Genomic DNA, 22,611 nt, shown 5'->3' on the forward strand with positions numbered 1-22,611 from the left:
ATGCCGTGGTGGTGGGCTGCCGACCGCATTGAAGAGTGTGAGAGCAGTGACATGGAGGCCGGGCCCCCGACCCCTGGTGGTCCTGCTGTGGTGGTGGGTCCTCAGAGGCTCTCTTTTGCCTACCAGGGCCTCTTGGAGATTCCCTATGACACCATCCTTCAGCAACAGGACACTCTGGAGGTTCTGGACCTCAGTTACAACTTGCTGGATGAGTATCCTTTTGAGAATCAGATATTTGGTCATATGTTTAAAGTCTTACTAACATATAATGTATAATATAACAACATAAATATGCTGGTTATATTCACTAGGGCATAGAGTTTTTTTTTCTTCACAGATTGCAAAATTGGAATATTAACCCTGTAAAGCTATTATTACAAGCTATTTAATTACAATTTTAATCAAAATCTAAAAAAAAATGTACAGTGTTTGTTTTGTTGAGTACATCATATTAGATACATCAGGCTTTTACAGCTCGTCTGATATTGTGAGAATATGGAGCTCATACTCGAGGAGGAAACAAACAGCTTAATTTGATTTGGATCCCCAAACTGAGCAAAACATGTAATTTAGTGCAGTTGCCGATATTTATATGCCAAAAAAGATGAAATTCTGATGGCTTGTATATACAGTCAAACCAAAAATTATTCAGACATTTTTGATATATTTTTACTAGTGGGTGCAGGACACTATAAGTGAGTATAGCAAAATAAAGTAAACTGTGACATATTATACCCAAAAGTTCTTCATACAGTGGACTACCAGTAAAATTGATAAAAATTTGGAACCAAAAATTATTCAGACACTTTGACCTGACCATGTTTTGCTAAAGTGTTATCTGACATAATTAAGATTAATTTTTCTGACACAGTTTAACTCTGAGATCCTGTCATATTTTATTACTATAAACTGTAATAATGAAAGAAATGTTCAAGGTGTCTGAATACATTCTGGTTTGACTGTAAATAAATTAGATCTTTATAACAGTAGGCTACTAACATAAAATGCATATAAATATCAGTTGTTACTCTATATATCTCAATAAAAGATTATATTTAAATGCTTAATTTTTCTGATCAAAACTGTATTATTTTTATTGTTTGTGTGTGTGTGTGGGGGGGGGCATATAATGCTAACTAAGTGTTCTTCAAAAGTCTAATGTATCATATTTAAGACTCACATTTTAACATAAAAAAATGATGCATGTATTGATGATCAAGTAAACCTAAGTTGCTTCAGTCAGTAAATTTTAATCCTGAAATATTACTAACAATATAAAGTTATTGTTACATTTACTTTAAAATCAGTAAAGATTTCACAGCAAAAAGACTTGTGAATCATGACCTGAAGGGGGATGTTTTTACAGTTACACTAAAAGGTCTTTTACCTGCTAAAAATGATGAACTATCAATCAAACGCTAGAAGGTATGTAGTAGATTGTGTGCAGCAAATTTTTCAGCAAAGTTTTGATCATGTTGATCATTTAGAGGCCTAAAAATTTGTGTTTCAAATATTATACAGTACTTCTTTATAGGGTTAAAAACAGAAATAGGCATCTCTGGCATCTCCACAGAACCTCTCAATTGCAAAAAAGGTTCTTTATAGCAAAAATATAGTTTATTCAGATTATTAAAATGTTCTTTACATAAGACAAAAAGAGGTCATTTTAAAGAGTTAGTTCACCCAAAAATGAAAATAATGTCATTTATTACTCACCCTCATGTCGTTCCACACCCACACGGGTGTGGAAAGGCATGAGGGTGAGTAATAAATGACATTATTTTCATTTTTGGGTGAACTAACCCTTTAAGATCTGTTCACTGAAAGGTTCTTTGAGGAACCAAAAATGGTTCTTTATGGCATTGCTGCGAAACCCCCCTTTTGGAGCCTTTATTTTTAAGAGTGCACTAGAAGAAAGCCTTTTCAACAAGAACACACACACACTTTTCAAGTGATTGCCCTTAACCGAGCTGCTAACGGAACCCTGCTCTTTTGGGGGGTTGGAGAAGCTCAGCACACTCATCCTGGACTGCAACAACTACAACGCACATGTCAAATTCCCCTACATGCCCAGCCTCACCACCTTGTGGATCAACAAGAACAAAATCAGCAACCTGCCCATTATTGTGGAAGAGATCTGCTGCAAGTTCCCAAATATCAAGTGAGTTCATCCATTACCCAAGAACATCTATTCATGCATTAACTTAGGCATAATAAGGTTTTTTTTTAATACATTTCAAGTGATTTACCTCTTTGGTTTCATTGTAGAATTCTTAGTATGATGAACAATGAAGCAGCACCCAGTTACTTTAATGGAGGCAGTCTCACGCAGTATATTGATTACAGGTAAGCATGAGAAGAACTGATGTTTGAAATCTGCTTGTATAGTAAACATTCAGCCTGTACTTTTTGGTCTGTTTTTAGAAGTTCAGATGGTACATACCCTTGTGAAAAAGAAGCGCAACTTTTTTTAAAATAGTTATTACTACTTTAACAGACTATACTTAAAGGTGCAATATCTAATATTTTCTGTCCACTAGAGGTCGCTAGAAGTCTATTCAAAACAAAGGCGTAGCTTGATGACGCCAAGTTTGAGAGCGGAATCTTGGGACATGTGGTCTCCATCTCAGCCGTCTGTGGAAAAGAATAGGGATTGGACTCGGGCAGAAATCATGTTCATGGATGTGATTATTAACGTTACTGTAGTATGAAGCAGAGCAGGAGCGAGTGTTGTGGGAGCTGAACGAGGCCACTGGAGCGATTGCGCCACACACGCCTCACGAGCAGCGGAACTTTTATTATGACACAGTCGCTGGTGCCGCTTCCGCTTTTCCGGTCATGAGTATGAGGTAACGCAGCTCTGTTTATCATATTAGATACATTTGAGAGTGTTGAAAATGATGTTATAACGTTACTCTGAGCGTTCGCTCGGTGGCTGCTGTGAGACACTTGCTACAGACTGCAGTAAGATAAATCAGTTTTAGAATATCATATTAAATGCTGGATGGCTTGTGTTGATAAATGGCATGCAATTAATTTTAAAACATATTGTATGATGGAGAAAATTCTGTATTACTGTTACTAAAAATAAAGCTGCATCTGATTATGCTATGTTAGCTGCTTCAAAAAATAGTGTTTTTCTCTGAGGCATGGAAAAGCATGGTACTTGCAAAAAAATCAAGAAAATTAGATTTAAACAATAAGACTAAACGTGTTGAGCTATATAATAATAATTAATTTTCTGTCTATAAATATATCAAAACAGTTGTTCCCTTGTCTATTAAAACATGTAATATATTAAAGCGTCTTTGGTGTTTCCATGGTTTCTACAAAATGAAACCGGAAACCGAGGGTAACGCAGGTATGACGCAATTGACAGGCGACTCCTCGCACGTCCCGGAGCCTTGGTTAAAATTACAATTTTCTCACGATTTACAAATAGTTGGAAACATTTGGGATATTGTAAGTACTCAAGTGAACAAAATATATAACACTGGCCTAGTGTTTTTGGGATATTTTACTGCAAAATTCTTACATATTGCACCTTTAATTACTCACACTCATGTCATTCCAAACCTGTAAAACCAGTTTATCTACAAAATTGTACCATTTTATTTACAAAATCCAACTGACATAATAATGCTCCAATGCACATTCAAGAGAGCAACACGACATATGCATGTTGTGTTGTTGACATGAAAGCAAGATGTTTTTGTGCGTTGGAAATGAATATTTTGTAAATAAAGTGGTAAATTATGTTTGTTTGTTTTTTATATATTTTTATTTTTTTATATCAGCAAGTACCATTTTTGATAATATACTTTTAAGATTTGAAGTACACTACAAGTGCACATTCAATTAGCACACTTCTTTTTCACAAGGGTATACTACCATCTAGTGGTCATATTTTGCTTAAGCAGATTTCAGTGCTATAACTTAGTATTTGTGCCAGTAAGTTTAACATACAATCTGAAAAATTTGTCCATACTAACTACTATATACTTACATTTCTCTATGACAGGCAGTATGTGATCAGTCAGATACCCAGTCTGGAGGTGCTGGATGACACAGAGGTGCAGGAAAAAGAGCGTGAACTGGCCCGAAAGACCTACAGGATGCAGAGAATCAGAGAAGGCCGCAGCAGGAGGAAGGAGCTTCATCGCTAACAGAGAATTGTTAATCATATCACACACTTTCCAGGGCTGGATGACTTACTATCCCACAACAATCCAAGCACTCATTCCAGACTTCATGAGCTTCAAAGCCCGTTGACCGGAAGTGAATTAAGTCATCCACCAGATCATATTTGTGATGCGATCTGGAGAAACCCGTCGGATGTCACGATTGAATGTTTTCAGTAAAGTAAAAAAATAGGTTGAATGCCATTTTCTTTCGTGCCGTCTTTCTCTAACGTTACTGTTTAAAGGGTTAGTTCACCCAAAAATGAAAATTCTGTCATTAATTACTCACCCTCATGTCGTTCCACACCTGTAAGACCTTTATTCATCTTCAGAACACAAATTAAGATATTTTTGATCAAATCCGATGGCTCAGTGAGGCCTGCATCGCCCGCAATAACACTCCCTTTTTTAGATGCCCTGAAAGCTTCTAAAAACATATTTAAAACAGTTCATGTGAGTACAGTGGTTCAACCTAAATATTATAAAGCGACAAGAATACTTTTTGTGAGCCAAAAATAACAAAATAGTGACTTTATTCCACAATATCTAGTGATGGGCGATTTTCAAAAAGCTGCTTCATGAAGCTTCGAAACTTGAATCATTTGTTTCGAATCTTGATTCTCGTCGCTTTATAATATTAAGGTTGAACCACTGTAGTCACATGAACTGTTTTAAATATGTCTTAAGTAGCTTTCTGGGCATCTGAAAGTGTTAATTTTCTTGCTGGCAATGCAGGCCTCACTGAGCCATCGGATTTCATCAAAAATATCATAACAAATACAAAGACAGTTCACCTATCAAAATAAACCACATAACATGTAGAATGAAGGTGTATTAATGCACATTTCCTGCCAGTCCTGTATAAACTACGACATACAAAGATTTTTTTCTAATACAATGTTATCGTGAGAAGGCGAAGCACAAGAGAACAACGAGCTATAATGAACACACATGTTCTAATTATGTGTTTATGAGAGGTTGAATTCAAATCAAATTCTGCCAAACTACCCATACTACTTCTGAATAGGATGTCTACTTCAGAAAATGTATAAAAATATGGAAATATATGGTTCAGATCACTCAAATAAATGGAGGTGCAGTTAAATGGTCAGATATGGAGCTTGGGTGTCATCTACTGAAAAGGTTGGTACTGGTACCGCTCAAACAAAATCTTACCGAAAGCTCATTTTTTAAATATTTCAACCTAAAATTAGTAATGTTGACATTTTTGGCTTTTATTTTCTTGCAGTTTAAGAGTGAAACATGCTTTGTAATATATTATTATAAAATATAAACAATTATATTTTTACATTTTCATAAACTTAAACCTCTATAACTTTTTTTTTTCACTTTCATAATTTATTTGACTTCTACAATAATCTGACAAGTGTCTTCTTTAAAACAAGACCAAATTTAGGTCTATATTCCAAAGCATTCTAGAATTATAACCATTTATGTTTGGATAGTGCATTTTCATGTCTATGCAAAGAAAAGGGGTTGACAGTTATTTAAACCTGTTTTTCCTCAGAATTCCATTTCTGAAAATCAGAGCGATCAGCCGACTTCAGATAACATAACTTTTGTTACAGAAAAGCTATGAAAGAAAGTAAAAACAGATTTGGAAAGGGCTCGAATACAGCTTTCATATGGTATTACCTGTACTAATAGGTAAAATTTCACCATGTGATGGGTTTTCGCAGATCACATCACATTTAAACTTGGATTTTAAGCCACAACAAATAAATATGAAATGGCATTGGAAATATTTTTACTTCCTTTTTTTTGCTTTTCAAAACAATGATCTGATCAACAATAGTTATCTGATAATAATGAATTTTTAATACTTTTAAGAGTCAAACTTAATAAATCTTCTAAGTAACTGACACATTTTTTTTTTTATCAGGAAAGATGTTTTAATATTATATTAAAAGAGAAAAATCTGATTGAATGAGCCTCATTCAAAGCCACTGGAAATACTGCACATAATTTGAATTCTATAAGCTTACGGTTAGGGTAACTATTACATGGAAGAATAGAATGTAATTATTATTAAACTATTAAAGTCACAATGAATTTAAAATTGACATTTCTTGTTTTTATTGCAGTTATTTTGCACATAATTTTTTTTTTTTTTTTAATTCTTGTGTCTTTAAAGGTGCACTATGTAATATTTTCTGTCCGCTAGAGGTCGCTAGAGGTCTATTCAAAACAAAGGCGTAGCTTGATGACGCCAAGTCTGAGCACAGAATCTTGGGACATGTGGTCTTCACCTCAACGGTCAGTGGAAAAGAATAGGGATAGGACTCGGGAAGAAATCATGTTCATGGATGCGACTATTAACATTACTGTAGTATGAAGCAGAGCAGAAGCGAGTGTTGTGGGAGCTGAATGAGGCCGCTGGAGCGATTGCGCCACACACGCCTCACGAGCAGCAGAACTTTTATTATGACACAGTCGCCGGCGCCGCATCCGCTTTTCCGGTCATGAGTATGAGGAAACGCAGCTCTGTTTATCATATTAGATACATTTGAGTGTGTTGAAAATGATGTTATAACGTTACTCTGTGCATTTGCTCTGCGGCTGCTGTGAGACACTTTTGCACACTGCAGTAAGATAGATCAATTTTAGAATATAATAATAAATGCTTGTGTTGATAAATGGCATGTAATTCATTTTAAAAAATATTGTATGATGGAGAAAATTCTGTATTACTGTTGCAACAAATAAAGCTGCACCGGATTATGCTATGTTAGCTACTTGACAAAGTAGTGTTTTTCTCTGAGGCATGGTAAAGCATGATACTCTCAAAACTAAACGTGTTGAGCTATATAACAACAATTAGTTTTCTGTCTATAAATATATCAAAACAGTTGTTCCTTTGTCTTTTAAAACATGTAATATATTAAAGCATCTTTGCTGTTTCCATGGTTTCTACAAAATATAACCGGAAACCAAGGGTAACGCGGGCAGGGGCATAGTTTGTGGGGGGGATGGGGGGGAGGTAACCCCCTCAATATTCAAATGCTTCAGTTACAACCCCCCCCAATATTTAAACATAAAAATCACATTAGATCAGATGAAAAATATGTAGAATTAATTTATTTTGTAGCAATAATTTCGTTTCTATTCAAATATGAGTTTGTCATAATAAATTAGAGAAAAATATACTCCCCCTCCATTGAACCGATTGGTAACGTCCATCCAATGCGCGCACTTTCACCAAAACAACGCGAGTGGCGCTCTATTGTTTGAATGAGAGAGTACGGGTAGCTCAAAAAATGAAGAGAACCGCTGCCCAGCCGACTATATTAAACTGCTGGTCAAAGAGGGACGTTAAAAAGAATAAAGCATGTACTGAGAAGGAGGTATGAGAATATTGTAATAGCTAAGTACATTCCACATATATTTTAGCTAGCTAATCCATTGCAATTCAGCCATAACTATCAGTGTAACTGTAACCAGTTACCAAAACAGCCGTCTGTTTTGTTAGTTCATTTTTTAATAGTGTCTATTTATCAATGACAAAAGTATTCACATCGGTGTTTGTTTTCTTCCTAAATTAATCTGACTTTTAAACGAATTTGCTGAATGAACGATTGAAGTGACTGACAATAAAAAAAGCGAATCGCTGCCGCCTACTGGCGGTTTCAATATTTAACATAATTTCTTTCTTTAGAATCACAGTTATGTTAGAATTTGATGAATGATTATACATAAATTTCATAAAGTTATGATAGATAAATAGATAGATAGATAGATAGATGATAGATAGATAGATAAGAAATAAATAATCCAATAAACATTACACACAAAACAGATTATTATTATTTTTTAATAAAAAAATAAAATAACAGACAGCATACCAACGTTCAACCCCCCCAATGTTGAAACCAAATCTACGCCCTTGAACGCGGGTATTGACAGGCGACTCCTCACATGTCCTGGAGCCTTGGGTAAAATTGCAATTTTCTCACGATTTACAAAGAGTTGCAAACATTTGGGATATTGTAAGTACTCATATGAACAAAATATATAACACTGGCCTAGTGGTTTTTGGATATTTACTGCAAAAAATATTACATATTGCACCTTTAATAAAAATTAATTCCTCTCCCTCCTGCAGCGATATCTCTTCTCTGATGATGTGTTTACTGGCATAAGGGTGGGACAACTTGTCACTCACATGAGATCCACCAATAGCAAACCACAACCATCAAATCAGTTCCCCATGGACAAAAGGAAGTCCCGCCCTACATTTTTTTTCCTGATCAAGAAGCCAATCTTCCCTTTCATGCTGACTTTAATGTGACAAGTTGCAAAGCAACCCTGAACAGCTTATGGCAAGGATTAATGAACTATGATGTTGAAACTATTTTATTTAAAGCAATAAACCAATAAAATATGCATAGTCTAGTTTATTGCTTTGATATAACTGCAGCTAAAGCAGATTATTGATAGCAAATAAAAATCGCTTGTAGGCTCTTGTATAACTGACAATAACAATTTTAGCCAGCAGCCTTTGTAGACCCACATGTAGGCTACTATAGGCCTGTTTATCTCTGTTGTGATGTTTTAGCATCTTCATGAAGAGTATGTTTTTTTTAAAGAAAGAAAACTGCCCCTCACATCATTTAATGCACTATGCAGGATGTTTTGTAACTGGATCAGACCTCAAATTATTTTTGTACCGAGTTCATGCACATCGCCTAGACCTGTCTCACTAATTTATGCAAGTAGCCTATGAAAACGGATGTTAAATGTGATTTATGGTGTTTATTACAATAGCAATGAACTAAATATGACCTTTACCACACATTCATAACAGTAAGAAAACCGGCGCAGAAGCGCTGAATCATTACCGTAATACACATAATAGACATACAATTGTTGAATGTCTTTATCTGTCAAAACGTCAAGTTTTTATCGTGTAGAAATGTAAATGTATTTTATGGTCAACCGTTTTAACATTTCATAAAGTAGTGATTCTTTAAGTGTATAATATATGACAGTATGACAGGTCTTCAATTGTGTAGTTAGTAGATACAGTAGGTGTAGTAGGCAGCTATTTTAGAGTAATTACGGTAAAAACACCAACGCCGCTCGTAGAGTTAAGGAGGCCGAACATCCAGTGACAGCAAGACTCAAATCTACTCTAACACTACGAGGTAAGCTGATTGATCAAACTGTTACACAGTGAAATCGTGCTCCAGGAACATAACTACATGCAACATTCTCGTCGGCATGTCTCATTTCATTGCTTTCGGAGTTTGAGTTCATAGTGTTTGTACTGTTTTCTGTCAAGCTAATAACAATGCTCTTACATATTAAAAGGATGCAACTGAAGTTATTAGCACGAGGACCGTGACAGCTTGAATGCTTGTATGTTAGACCGAGATCGAGTGGGGAATATGTACAGTTTTGGCTCTTATTTGGTTGACTTAGCTAATCAGCTATCTGCCAGTTCTCAATGAAATAAGTGATATTGCACATGCTAATAGGGAAGTTAGTGATGTTCACTTATACATTAATATTTTTTCTCTTAAGTGTTATGTCAATCAAAGACGGAAAACGTGGACTACTATCTTCAGTAAATCATTCTCTAAACAAGTCCCTGGAAGACAGGGAAACGCAGCCTCATTTCATAGTCCAGAGTCTAATACACACACACACAACCACAGAAAATGGCTTTTGGTCACAAGACTGGGTGGGAATGTACAGATATTACCTCAGATTATGTTTCCTTTAGTCTGTTATGCTTGGCAGTTGGCACTCAGTCTCACACTTTGAGATAGCAGATACTGATTAATGATGGGAGTAACTTAAAGCTGGTGATTTTGCATTCATATATGTTTTATTCTTAAAGTATCCTACCTTTCTAAATCACAGAAACATATAAAATGCTATGGAGGAATTATGTTTCTTATGATGTGAACTTGGCCAAGTTGAACTGTTTAAATCAGGGGTTTTCAAACTGGGGACCACGAGGAATAGGGGGCCTGTGAATGAATGAATGAATAAATAATCACATATACATGCATATACATTATATATACGTAAATATGTGTATGTATGTATGTATGTATGCGTGGGTGTGTGTTTATATAAATGTATATAAATATGTTAAAATTAAAATATGTAATGAATTTAAAATAAATACTAGTAATGAGTAGAAAAACTTAATTTAACTTCCTAGAAGCTAAATATTTTTCAAATGTATTTTAAACATATTTATAATATTAATTTTTCACTGTATAAATTGTCTTTAAACAAGAAACTTTATAGGTGCCTTTTAAATTTTAGGATGGGTTCACGAGAATGATCATAATCAGGGGCATGTTGCATCTAAAAGATTGAAAACCCCTAGTTTAAATAATGGTAATGGCTTTGTTCTATCATTTAGCATAAATTTACCTTCCCCCTTAGGGTGGCTGGAGAGTTTAGTGGCTCACCCTGTTTGGTCGGTTGTGTCCTGTCTTCTGTTTGATGTGTTGCACGATTCTGCTGCCATTATTGTAGGAAAAACCCACTTTGCTGGCTGTACAGCTTGGTCTCATTGCTTCCTCGTATCCCAGGAGGACCGAGTTAAACTTGTTAACCTGATAACATGAGGCAGCATGCTGGGATGAAGCATGTTAGGCCCCTAGGGGCCCTCTTGCCCTCATTTTTCCTCTAAGGTTTAAATGTTTTTGAAATCCTTAGATTGTGAACTGCTGCTTTCTGCTATAGAATGAATTACTGCAAAATCAGAAATAGTTAACTGTGAATATTCAATGGCTGTTTTTTTTCATTGAATCCAAATGATATTGGCTGAAAAATGAAAATCTACAGTATTTTGTAATTAGATAGAGTTTATGTACATAAACATCACATTCAGATTTTGGTTAAATGTTAGATAGCAAATAACACGTGCTATTATAACTATCAAAGAGACTGTCGTATGGAAGCCCGTTTTTGCCACTAAATAAAAAAAGTATTTCTGACTTCTTTTCTAACAATTGCGAGTTTTAAAGTCAGGATTCTGAGATATAAACTTGCAATTGCGTGATATAAAGTCAGAATTCTGAGAATTAAACTCACAATTGTGTAATATAAAGTCAGAATTGCAAGATATAAAATCGATATAAACTTTTGCATCCCATCCTCAACCTAACCACAGGCTCTACTCTTCACCACAATGATAACCCTACAAAACTAACATAACAGAACCCCTGTAAATCCCAACATAACACAACATTAAAAACTAACTTATGTCTCTCTATGTTAAAATAAAATAAAATAAATAAAACACACAAAATAACAACATTTATTAATACAATCTGATGCAAAGCATGCTGGGAAGTAGAAATCTGCTGCAACTCAACTCAATCATCACTCAATCAAGTTCAGCTTACTACAGTGAAATTGAGTTCACACAACGTTTTTCTATTAAGTACAATGGACTTCATTTAATTCATTTCGTTGTTTGTTTTTACAGTGTAGAGCACATCAAATATTTAAACTATCCCGTTCAGAGGTTAAAGGGGACCTATTATGCAAAATTCACTTTTGCCTGGTGTTTGGACATAAATGTGTGTTGGCAGTGTGTGTACACAACCACCCTATAGTGATAAAAATCCACCCACTCCTTTTTTTTAAGTCCACATAAATCATAAGCAGTGTCTCTGAACAAGCCGTTTCCAGATCCCTGGCAGTGTGGCGTCACAAAAGCCACAGGCCCCGCCCACAGTGTTGACTGACACTCAAGTTTGAACATAGACCCGCCCTGAGCGCGTTGTTTACAACGAGTCCGCCATTACTGCACTGACGAGAATGTCTCCCAAGCGTTTTAGGAGTTCTGTAGGTGGATGGATTAATCCACATAGCTCTCTCCATTTACTCCCTAAATCTGAGCTGCTGAAAACAGGGGGATTAACTTGGTTTTCCAGGAAAATGCTCCCTCAGTTCTGTCGAAATTCGTTTGTCTGCGCGAATAATTTCACACCGGACAGCTTTGTGAACGAACATCAATACAAAGGGACAATACAAAACAGAGACTGTGCTAAAAATGTGCTACTCAAAGATATACAATTAAAAACTGTTCGTGATAACACTCATCTGTATAGTTTTGGCCATCATTCGGATGGTACAACAGACTTGTACTAATATAGTGGATTAAAAACAAGAAGACAATATAAGTTATAACCGTAATTGAACGAAACTATACCTGTTCTATCTCCATGCAGCATATATTCGCAGTTTCTGACATTATAGCGCGTCCTGACTGAATCCAGTCACCGGAGAATCAGCTCGTGAAGCTCCGCCCTCTTAGCCCGATCACAGCAGCTCATTTGCATTTAAAGGGACCGCACTGAAACGGCTCGTTTTTGCTCAACCACTAAAAGTAGCAATTTTAACATGCTATAAAAAATTATCTGTGGGGTATTTTGAGCTAAAACTTCACATACACACGGGACATCAGAGACTATTTTTACATCTTGTTAAATAGGGCATAATAGGTCCCCTTTAAATATAGTAATTTTAGTCAGACTGCCACACAATAATCATGATTCATGACCTATGAGCAGACATGACTTGGATAAAGAAAGGATTGATTGAAACATTAGGAAATTGCTGTGAAGAAATAGAGTTGGTTTTACTTCTGACTCTTGCAACAACTTAACGTCATGGCCCGAACACTCACCTGATGCATCACTCCACAACCAGTCCAGAACATTTCCAAAGCTCCAGACTTGTGTATGAGTTTCTTTTGACACTTGTGTGGAGTCCAAAACAAATACCATACAGTTCATTATCTGTGACAGTTTTGGAGAGGGCCATGTTTATCTCATTGCACAAAACTGATCTCTGTAAGATCGAGCAGATTTCAAGGCTGTGATGTAAACTGTAGATCTGACAACACAGGGCTTCTGTATAAACTAGTCTGTGTGGAGGCAGTGATAAAGTTTTCCTCCTTGATCTCTTATGCTGTGTGCTGGCAGCTGCTTCAGATGGTGTCGTCCCGGCTGTCACGTACCAACCTCTTAATTCTGGGAAGTTCTCAAGCCTTTGGTGTTGAATAGAGGCAGAAAAAGTGCCAGATCTTTCTTTTGCAAAGCTTGAACTGAACTGGAGAAGATTTACTGGAACTTTTATTGCCGTTCAGCACAGGACTAAAGGTGTAGTTATGATTGGTTTTTATTTAATAGTGAACTGCAAATGCTGGTCAACCTTGTTAAATCTCTTAAATCCTTGTGACAAAGAAGTACACTTTAGCTTACTTTTAAAAAGAGTACTTATAATGGGAAAAAATCCTTTGAAATTATATACGCAAGTGCAAACTGAATGTAATCTTTTCAGACACTTAATTGCATATTAATTGCTATTAAATGAAAATGTGTTATAGTATATTATTATGTTATCTACAAGTAATTTTTTTTTTTTTTTACAATATATACTTTTAAGATTTAAGGCTCTCTACAAATGTACATTCAATACAGTTAAGTGCACTTCTTTTTCACAAGGGAATGTATGCATAATGCCATACTTTGGTTGTAATATTTGTGAGTACAAAAAAGTATGTGGAGGTACCATTTTACAGTGATGATATCAGATAGTAATAGCCTACCATGGTACATGTACAAAAAACATGGTATTACCATTGTATCATTCCCAAAATGTTTTAATTAGTAAATTACTACTTAAATTACTTACTAATTGTTTTCTTCTTCTCAATTTAAGGTTCAAGAGTGTGCTGTAAGGAAGCGTGTTTTTAGTTATGACGAACCCTTATGCACACACTATTGAGCCTCTGGACCCCCAGAAGCCTGACCACAAGTTTTTCAACCTTAAAAAACTTAAAGACCCCAGATATGGTAAGAAACAAATTTTTATGTTTGCCTTGTTGAATTGTCTAACCCAGAGATGTCAAATCCTGCTCCTGGAGGGTCAACGTCCTGCAGATTTGTGCTCCAACCAGCTCCAACACACCTGCCTGGAAGTTTGTAGTGAGTCTGATTAGACCTCGATTAAGACCTCGACTAAGACCTTGATTAGCTGCTTTCAGGTGTGTTCATTAAGAGTTGGAGCTAAACTCTGCAGAATAGTGGCCCTTCAGGAGCAGGTTTAGACACCTCTGGTCTAACCATTCAAATAATGAAAGTTACATCAGCTGTCCCGGGTTATTATGACTGGAGACATCTCTGCACCTTTCTTTGAAGACCAACTTCCCTTCTCCATCCGTGTGCTGTTGGAGTCTGCAGTGAGGAACTGTGATGAGTTCCTGGTGAAGAAGGAGGATGTGGAGAAAATCCTCAACTGGAAGGTGACGCAGAGTCAGACTGTGGAGGTGCCTTTCAGACCGGCCCGCGTCATCTTGCAAGACTTCACGTAGGTTTTAACCCTATAAAGCATTTCATATTTGATACGCAGATTTCTAAGAACTCCAAATTTGCTGAAAAACCTGTTGTACACAATCCACTGATTGATCAAAGGCCTTTTGGTATAATTGCAAAAACTTTCCCCTTCAGATCGTGATGCACATGTGTTTTTGCTGTGAAATCTTTATTGAATTTTATATAGTAAAAATAAGAATGACTTTTATATTGTTAGTAATATTTCAAGATCACTTACTGGATTGAAGCAACTTTGCTTTTACTTGATTATCCATTCATCATTTTTTCTGACTTTTTGGCCATATAAATATCAGCTGCAACTGCACCAAATTGCATTTTTGCCCTGTTTGGATCTCTGTATAAAATTGAGGTGTTTTTTTTCCTCCTTGAGTATGAGCCCCATATTCTCACTATATCATACTATATGAGTCATAAACACTTGTCGTAACAAATATGATGCTCAACAAAAAAGCATGCAGTTTTAAATATATTGTCTAATCTGTTTCATTTCAAAAAATTAGATTTTTCTGACAATTCGCAGTTTTTTATCTGTCTGTTATATATTTGTCTCAATGTTTATTGCACTGTGGACAGGGGGTTCCTGCAGTGGTCGACTTTGCAGCCATGCGTGATGCAGTGAAAAAGTTACAGGGCGACCCTGAGAAGATAAATCCAGTTTGTCCGGCAGACCTTGTCATAGATCATTCCATTCAGGTTGACTTCAACAGGAAGTAGGTTCATTTTACAGAAATGTAAAATAGTTATAGTTATATCTAACTAGTTAATAGTTATAGTTATATCTAACTATTGTCTTTGAAATATGGTTAAAGTGTACAGCTGAATGTTCTGACAAGTATTTATGGTAAACTAAAATATACTTTATTTCTATTGAAACTTTTTATTTATTTATTTTACTGTCATTTATTTAAATATATTTGTAATTACACATTTGTAATGATAAAGTTGCAGTTTAGTACATTTAAAATATATTAACTTAAATGAAATATTGAATTTAGCTCTGCGGTTAAATGATCATGTATTTTACATGTTCTTTAGTATGTTAGTCAACACATCAAAAAAGCACAACAAAAGATTATATAAAATGCAATTTAAAATGTCAACATTTTTATGAAGTGCACTTTTTAAGAATGTACTTAAGTGTTTTAAGAAACAATCAAGAAACTCTACGCTTAAGCGATCTTTTATTTCATTACCATGTTTTTTTTTTAAAAATATACTTTTTGAAGATTTGTAGTTCACTAAAAGTGCACATTTAATAAAGTTAAGTGCACTTCCTTTTCACAAGGGAGTAGTGTTGTCAAAAGTACTGACTTCGATAGTAAGACGGTACTGACATTTTAAAATCGCTGTTGAACAGATTCGTAAATGCCACTGATTGGCCATTTGTGTTCACGCGCTCAACATATATGTCTGTGATTGGCACGAAAGTGTTTGAAACCACATGGAAGTGTTTGACAGCAATTTGAAAGTGGGAGCGGACCCTTTTTGAAACGCTCCCGTGTGTATCTATGTAAGTGCTCGGTGAAGAGCGTTATTGATGTCTATTTACAACACGTTTTTGAAGCGTTGATCATTGTAGCCAATCACAGACATATCTGATAAGCGTGTGAACACAAAGGGCATGCAGAGGTATTTACAAATCCGCTCAACAGCGCTCAAAGCATCACATTTTTAAAATTTCAGTACCAACTTGGTATTGAAGTCGGTATTTTTGACAACACGACAAGGGAGACTTGTAGTTGTGACCAAAGAACGTTTTAAAATATTCAGTTACGTTTAGTATATTTTCAGTATATTGTCTTGTTTATCTGTTTGAATTTATTTATTTTTATTTTTAAAAACTAAAAATATCTAAAAATGAAAACTAAAACTTAAAGCAGAACTAAGTAACTTTTTTACCTTCATAAATAGTTTTCTAAGTCCTTACGATGGTTAATTGACTTGTAGTGATGTGTTTGAGGCGTGCACTAACCCCCTCTGGCACGTCTACGCCAGAAAATGGCACTTGCAAGTTGAGCTGCGCCGACCCGACACAATCTCGCCTCATGTTCACGTTCACGCGAGAGTGACAAAATGCTTTACGGTAATTCAAAAACAATGTATATATTATGACTTTATAAGACACTTTCGAAAATTACCCACCTCCATCGAAGATTTCTTGTACTGTATTTGCAAAACTACTGCGCTGGTGAGCGTTGTAGTCGTTGTAGTCCAGAGCTGCGCTTGGAGTATTTACGACAGTGTGATTCACTGAAGGAACCTGTAGGGGGTGCTTCGCAAATCTTACTGAGTTCCACTTTAAATGTCACTTGGAGCACTTGTCTTGGGATTTGCAGTCTGGTGATAAGTGAATGATCATTTAAATGGATAGTTCACCCAAAATTGAAAATTCTGTCATCATTTATTCACCCTCATGTTGTTCTCAAAAAGAAGATATTTTTGAGAAATGTCTGTTTGGTTACCAGCATTCTTCAAAATATCTTCTTTGTGTTCTGCAGAGAAAAGAAATTCATACAGGTTTGGAATGACATGAAGGTGAGTAAATGATGACAGAATTTTCACTTTTGGGCAAACTATTACCATAAATACTCAGTTCAAAAGTTCAGTACATTAAATATACATTTTCCATACTTTAAGGTCTGACAGTGTTCAGAAAAACCAAGACCTTGAATTTGAAAGGAACAAGGAGCGATTTGAGTTTTTAAAGGTAATTTTCCCTCTCTGTATTTGACATGTTTTGATATTGTTTGTGTCTTCAAGATATGAAAATGATGATTGCTGATGAACTAATTGAATCGGTTCACAGTGGGGTTCTAAAGCATTCCAGAACATGCGGATCATTCCTCCGGGTTCAGGAATTGTCCATCAGGTCAATTTGGAGTACCTGGCCAGGGTTGTGTTTGACCAGGATGGTTTCTTCTACCCGGACAGTCTTGTGGGAACAGACTCCCACACAACCATGATTGATGGGTTGGGAGTGCTGGGCTGGGGTGAGTGAAACCCAACGAGAATCACCTGTAGTTTCATTATTTACAGTTATCGTTCTTCGTGTGAACGGGTCTTAATTCATAATTATGAGTTAAAAAGTCATAATTATTAGATAAAAAGTTGAAATTGTCATAATTATGACTTATGTATTATGACTTATGCATAAAATGTCAAACTTCTGTTATAATTAAGACTTGTGTATTATGTATATGACTTGCATATTACTTGTTTATATTATGTATGACACAAAATGTTGAAAATATGAGATACTCAAGTCATAATTGTCATAATTTCAACTTTAATATCATAATTTTGACATTTTATGTTTAGGTATAAATCTAAACATACATACATAATACATACAACTACATAAGTCATAATTCTGACACAATTTCAGCTTTTTATTTCATAATTATGACAAGGTATCTCATAATTTTAATGACATTTTATGTCATTATATAGAATTATGACAGTTTCAACTTTTGTCTCCTAATTATGCCTTAGTATCTCACTTTTGATATTTTATGTATGTCATTATATAGAATTATGACCATTTCAACTTTTTGTCTCAGAATTATGCCTGTGTAATTATGACATTTTATGTATGTCATAATACACGTGATAATTGACACAATTCCAGCTTTTTATCTCATAATTATGACTTAGTTTCTCATAATTGTCACAATTTCAACCTCATGTCATAAGTTTGACTTAGTATCTTATCATTTTTACATTTTGTCATACTATCTGTCATAATTATGACTTAGTGTCTTATAATTTTGACATTTTATGGGTCAATACAGAAGTAATAATTGACAGTTTCAACTTTCATATTATAATTATGACTTAGTATCATAATTTTGTCATTTTATGTATAGGTATAAGTCATACAGTAAGTCATACTTATGACACAATTTCAGTTTTTTATCTCATAATTATGACTAGGTATCTAATTTAGTCATAATACAGAAATAATAATAATTGACAATTTCAACTTTCATGTTATAATTTTGCCTTAGTATCATAATTTTGACATTTTATGTGTGTCATAATACACGTCATAATTGACTATTTCAGCTTTTTATCTCATAATTATGACTTAGTATCTCTATTTTTACATTTTATGTAGAAGTTTATGTATATTTAATACATAATTTTTACTTTCATGTCACAATTATCATTTATCGCATCATTTTTACTTATCTCAGAACTATGACTTTATCTCATAATGGCGACTTTTTCTTATATTTTTGTTATTTTAGGCAAAAAGAATTTAAATTTAAGTTAAATTGTGTATCAGTGTTGGGCTGGAAATTAAAGAGAATAAAATGAAAAATGTAGTAATAAACACAATTTCCAGCTGAGATTTAACCTCAGATCTTTTGGAGCAGGTGTGGGAGGTATTGAAGCAGAGGCGGTCATGTTGGGTCAACCCATCAGTATGGTGCTGCCAGAGGTCATTGGCTACAAACTACAGGGGACACCCAACAAATTTATCACCTCCACTGACATAGTCCTTACTGTCACCAAGGTATTGAAGTCTTGCCATATCTGAACATTACAGAGGCTTTGGTTTGAAATTGACATATTGGAAATGTTGAAAATATTCTCCCTATACTAGAAAGAACTTCATGGTTAGTGGATGTTTACAAACTAAGTTGCTTTCTATTATTATATTCTTTTTCTGCCTAGCATTTGCGGCAAGTTGGTGTGGTTGGGAAATTTGTGGAGTTCTTTGGCCCTGGTGTTGCCCAGCTGTCTATCGCTGACCGTGCCACCATCGCCAACATGTGCCCAGAGTATGGAGCCACCGCTGCCTTCTTCCCTGTAGACCACATCAGCATTCAATATCTGAAGCAGACGGGTACGTTAACCTGTCCCTGATCAGTTTTGAAAGATTCTGGCCCTTCTGAAGTACACTTTAGTTTAGGGTCCAAATCTCAATTAGCATGCATATTACTTGGATATTGGATGTTTATTAGTACTTATAAAGCACATATTAATTAGTCTTATTCTGCATGACCATATACTACATCCCTTAATCCTACCCAATACCTAAACTTAACAACTAAGTTTATGTGTTTTATACATATTTGTTTTTTAGGGAGAGACATGGAGAATCTAAGGTACATAGAAAAGTATCTGAAAGCGGTGGGCATGTTCAGAGACTACAGCAACACTGCTCAAGATCCACAGTTCACTCAGGTATCTAAACCCAACACAAAGTGCTGTTCACAGTTATGTTTGTACTAGTCACTTCTGTCTGCGCCACTTTTTGCAAAAATGTATATATGTCTCATTTATTCTCCTCCAGGTTGTTGAGTTGGACCTCAGTACGGTCGTCCCCTGCTGCAGTGGTCCTAAACGGCCACATGACAAAGTGGCTGTATCAGACATGAAGCAGGACTTTGAAGCATGTTTAGCGGCCAAGGTACATGCCACAGTAATACTTGGAAAAACACACATGACACACATTCCCTTGGATTCTTGAGATAATGCAGTAATCTGTTTCCTCATAAATCCCTTCATAGTAATCTCTCTACACACATTTTGAGGCCTTTCCTAGTTCTACACTTTGTTGTGAAAAGGCAACAGATAGTTCAGCTTCACAGCCAAAATTGAATATGAAATACAGTGAGGCTTGTTCAATCATAATATATTGTGTATGATAAAACTAATAATTATTTAAAGAGTGAATGACCACTGTGCTAAACTAAAAGCTTAGCAATCCCATGAAATCGCATGATGAGCAGAGATCTCATTCCTGTGAAAGCCCATTTCTGCTTTGGTAAGTCATATTTATGACATTAGGCATAACTGACATAAAATGAAATTATCATAAAAAGTCATAACTGTCATAAAAAAATTATGACTTATCAAAGAATTATGACATAATTGACAAAATGAAATTGACAAAAAGTATAATTGACATAAACAATTATATATAATTTTATGACTTTTTATATCATTTCAAATTAACTTATAATGGAATATTTTGTCAGTTTCTTATGTAATAATTAAGACTTTTTGTCAAAGTTTCAGTTTAAGTTGAAACTGACAAAAAACAATTTTGAAAAGTCGAAAATTGACAAAAAGTTGAAATTATTATTCACAATTATTGCATAAATAAGTCGACAAGTTGGAAAAAAATTTGCGTAAGTCAAAATTGACGAACACTTGACAATTGTTTTTGTCAATTTCGACTTAAATTAGATAAAAAGTCAAAATTATGACAAGGTTGAAATTATGATTATTACATAATTACATATTTTTGACTTTTTATCTCATAATTATGACTTGGTATGTCATAATTTCATTTTCCCCCCTCACAATTGTGTCATAACTTCAACATTTAATTATTTTAATTGATTTAATTTTGATTTTAATTTGATTTAAATTTTAATAATTCATTTTAATTTATTTAACTCATTTTAAGTTCTCGTGAGTAGGAAATGAGCTTCCATACATTCCTGTATTGACATATTTCCTTTTAAAAAATGTTAAGTGTGTTGCCAAGTTCATATTGTTAACTCTGGATCAACATGAACCGTTCCAAATTTTGCTATATATCCTAATCGTTGTTAACATGTTTTCATTACTTCCATGAGCTCTTTGTTTCTACGTTAAATTAATACATTTCTTAAATTAAAGGTCCCGTTCTTCGTGATCCCATGTTTCAAACTTTAGTTAGTGTGTAATGTTGTTGTTAGAGTATAAAAAAAATCTGTAAAATTTTAAAGCTCAAAGTTCAATGCCAAGCGAGATATTTTATTTAACAGAAGTCGCCTACATCGAACGGCCAGTTTGGACTACATCCCTCTACTTCCTTCTTTAATGACGTCACTAAAACAGTTTTTTGACTAACCTCCTCCCACAGGAATACACAAGAGTTGCGTTTGTAGAGTGTGTTTGTCGCCATGTCGTCGAAACGCTGTTATTTTCATCCCGCAGTCCAATTACCGGGTCTGATTCCGGCTCAAATTGATAGGGTAAAATTAAAGACATGTTTACAATAACACTGAGCGCATGCATCTCCACGTTATGGTAAGAGGCGTGACCTTTCCGGGCAAGATGCGCTAAACTGCTGTCGAATCACAACACAGGAACCGCTGGCACAATCAGATCTCGTTACGTATTTCTGAAGGAGGGACTTCATAGAACAAGGAAGTCATCAGCCCGTTTTTATGACAGTGGAAACAGCGGTATACAGATAAGTAAATTATGTGAAAAATACTGTGTTTTTTTTACACGCGAAACATGAACACATGTTATATTGCACACTATAAACACAATCAAAGCTTCAAAAAACCACGAAAAACGGGACCTTTTAATACATTGTTTGCTAACTGCGTAATTTGCATATGTACATTTCTGAAATTACATAATTTGGACAGTCACCACTGATAACCGATTACTCTTAAGGTAATATTGACCTGCATTTTCTATAAAGCTGCTTGGAAACTATATGTATTGTGAAAAGCACTATACAAATCAATGTGAATTGAGTTAACTTTTAGGAATACACTAGCCTAAAGAAGATCTCAAAGCTAATATATGGACATAACGGGCATAAAATCCATAAAAGTCATATTTTGATTTCCTTACAGCAGTGCTGTCTAGAGAAGTATTCCTGCACACCTGTATCATCCATTATTGTCTGTTGTCTATAGCAAGGCTTTAAAGGATTCCAGGTGGCTCCTGAGCGCCATGATGTTCGAGTGCCATTCCAGTTTAACGGCGCAGAGTATTCACTCTCTCACGGATCTGTGGTCATCGCCGCCATTACAAGCTGTACCAACACCAGTAACCCCTCAGTCATGCTGGGAGCAGGTACATGTCTGCCCACAGGGATCATTTATCCCGAAGTATAAATTCATCCACTCATTCTCATAAAAGTGTATGAAAATGGACAGAAAATAACACACCATAAAACTAGTCCATACGACTCTCTAGAATCGTTTTAATGATATCCTTTTCATTTTTTTTTTTTTTACTTTCCCTTTAATGACAGATTTTAAGTTATTACTTTTTAAAACAATGAAAAATATCCT

General features: G+C 35.1%; 2 protein-coding genes and 1 long non-coding RNA gene across 4 annotated transcripts in view; 2 read left to right on the forward strand and 1 right to left on the reverse strand.

Moving 5' to 3' along the window:
• On the forward strand, positions 1-4,385 carry LOC125265219 (U2 small nuclear ribonucleoprotein A'). The gene is made up of 4 exons (XM_048185321.1): positions 1-212; positions 1,979-2,161; positions 2,269-2,346; positions 4,022-4,385. Exons 1-4 carry the CDS (start codon positions 1-3, stop codon positions 4,164-4,166), a joined length of 618 nt encoding a protein of 205 aa, XP_048041278.1. The 3' UTR covers positions 4,167-4,385.
• Positions 83-12,446, reverse strand: LOC125265220. The gene is made up of 3 exons (XR_007184229.1): positions 12,385-12,446; positions 4,007-4,108; positions 83-217 (listed from the first exon to the last, which is right to left on the reverse strand). It is a non-coding gene; the product is annotated as an uncharacterized LOC125265220 (long non-coding RNA).
• aco1 (aconitase 1, soluble) overlaps positions 9,190-22,611 on the forward strand; it is a 22,810-nt gene continuing 9,388 nt past the window's right edge. Inside the window, exons 1-11 of one of the 2 annotated variants that reach the window (XM_048185318.1) lie at positions 9,190-9,346; positions 13,899-14,032; positions 14,378-14,547; positions 15,146-15,282; positions 17,210-17,279; positions 17,379-17,562; positions 18,952-19,091; positions 19,253-19,424; positions 19,665-19,765; positions 19,875-19,991; positions 22,231-22,390. In XM_048185318.1, the coding sequence (XP_048041275.1) occupies positions 13,936-14,032; positions 14,378-14,547; positions 15,146-15,282; positions 17,210-17,279; positions 17,379-17,562; positions 18,952-19,091; positions 19,253-19,424; positions 19,665-19,765; positions 19,875-19,991; positions 22,231-22,390 (1,348 nt within the window). In that variant the 5' untranslated portion in view covers positions 9,190-9,346; positions 13,899-13,935. Of the gene's footprint in view, positions 9,347-13,181; positions 13,337-13,898; positions 14,033-14,377; positions 14,548-15,144; positions 15,283-17,209; positions 17,280-17,378; positions 17,563-18,951; positions 19,092-19,252; positions 19,425-19,664; positions 19,766-19,874; positions 19,992-22,230; positions 22,391-22,611 lie in introns of those variants that run through there. The other variant, XM_048185317.1, reaches the window with a different exon arrangement.

This window comes from Megalobrama amblycephala, linkage group LG3 (assembly GCF_018812025.1).
Source record: "Megalobrama amblycephala isolate DHTTF-2021 linkage group LG3, ASM1881202v1, whole genome shotgun sequence".
Taxonomy (NCBI): Eukaryota; Metazoa; Chordata; class Actinopteri; order Cypriniformes; family Xenocyprididae; genus Megalobrama; species Megalobrama amblycephala.

What these genes read in the sequence shown, in the direction of transcription:
- LOC125265219 (XM_048185321.1), top strand. Translation starts at nt 1, where the DNA reads ATGCCGTGGTGGTGGGCTGCCGACCGCATTGAAGAGTGTGAGAGCAGT. An exon ending in TGCAAGTTCCCAAATATCAA is followed by an intron (nt 2,162 to 2,268) that starts GTGAGTTCATCC and finishes GTTTCATTGTAG; the next exon opens with AATTCTTAGTATGATGAACA. An exon ending in ACGCAGTATATTGATTACAG is followed by an intron (nt 2,347 to 4,021) that starts GTAAGCATGAGA and finishes TCTCTATGACAG; the next exon opens with GCAGTATGTGATCAGTCAGA.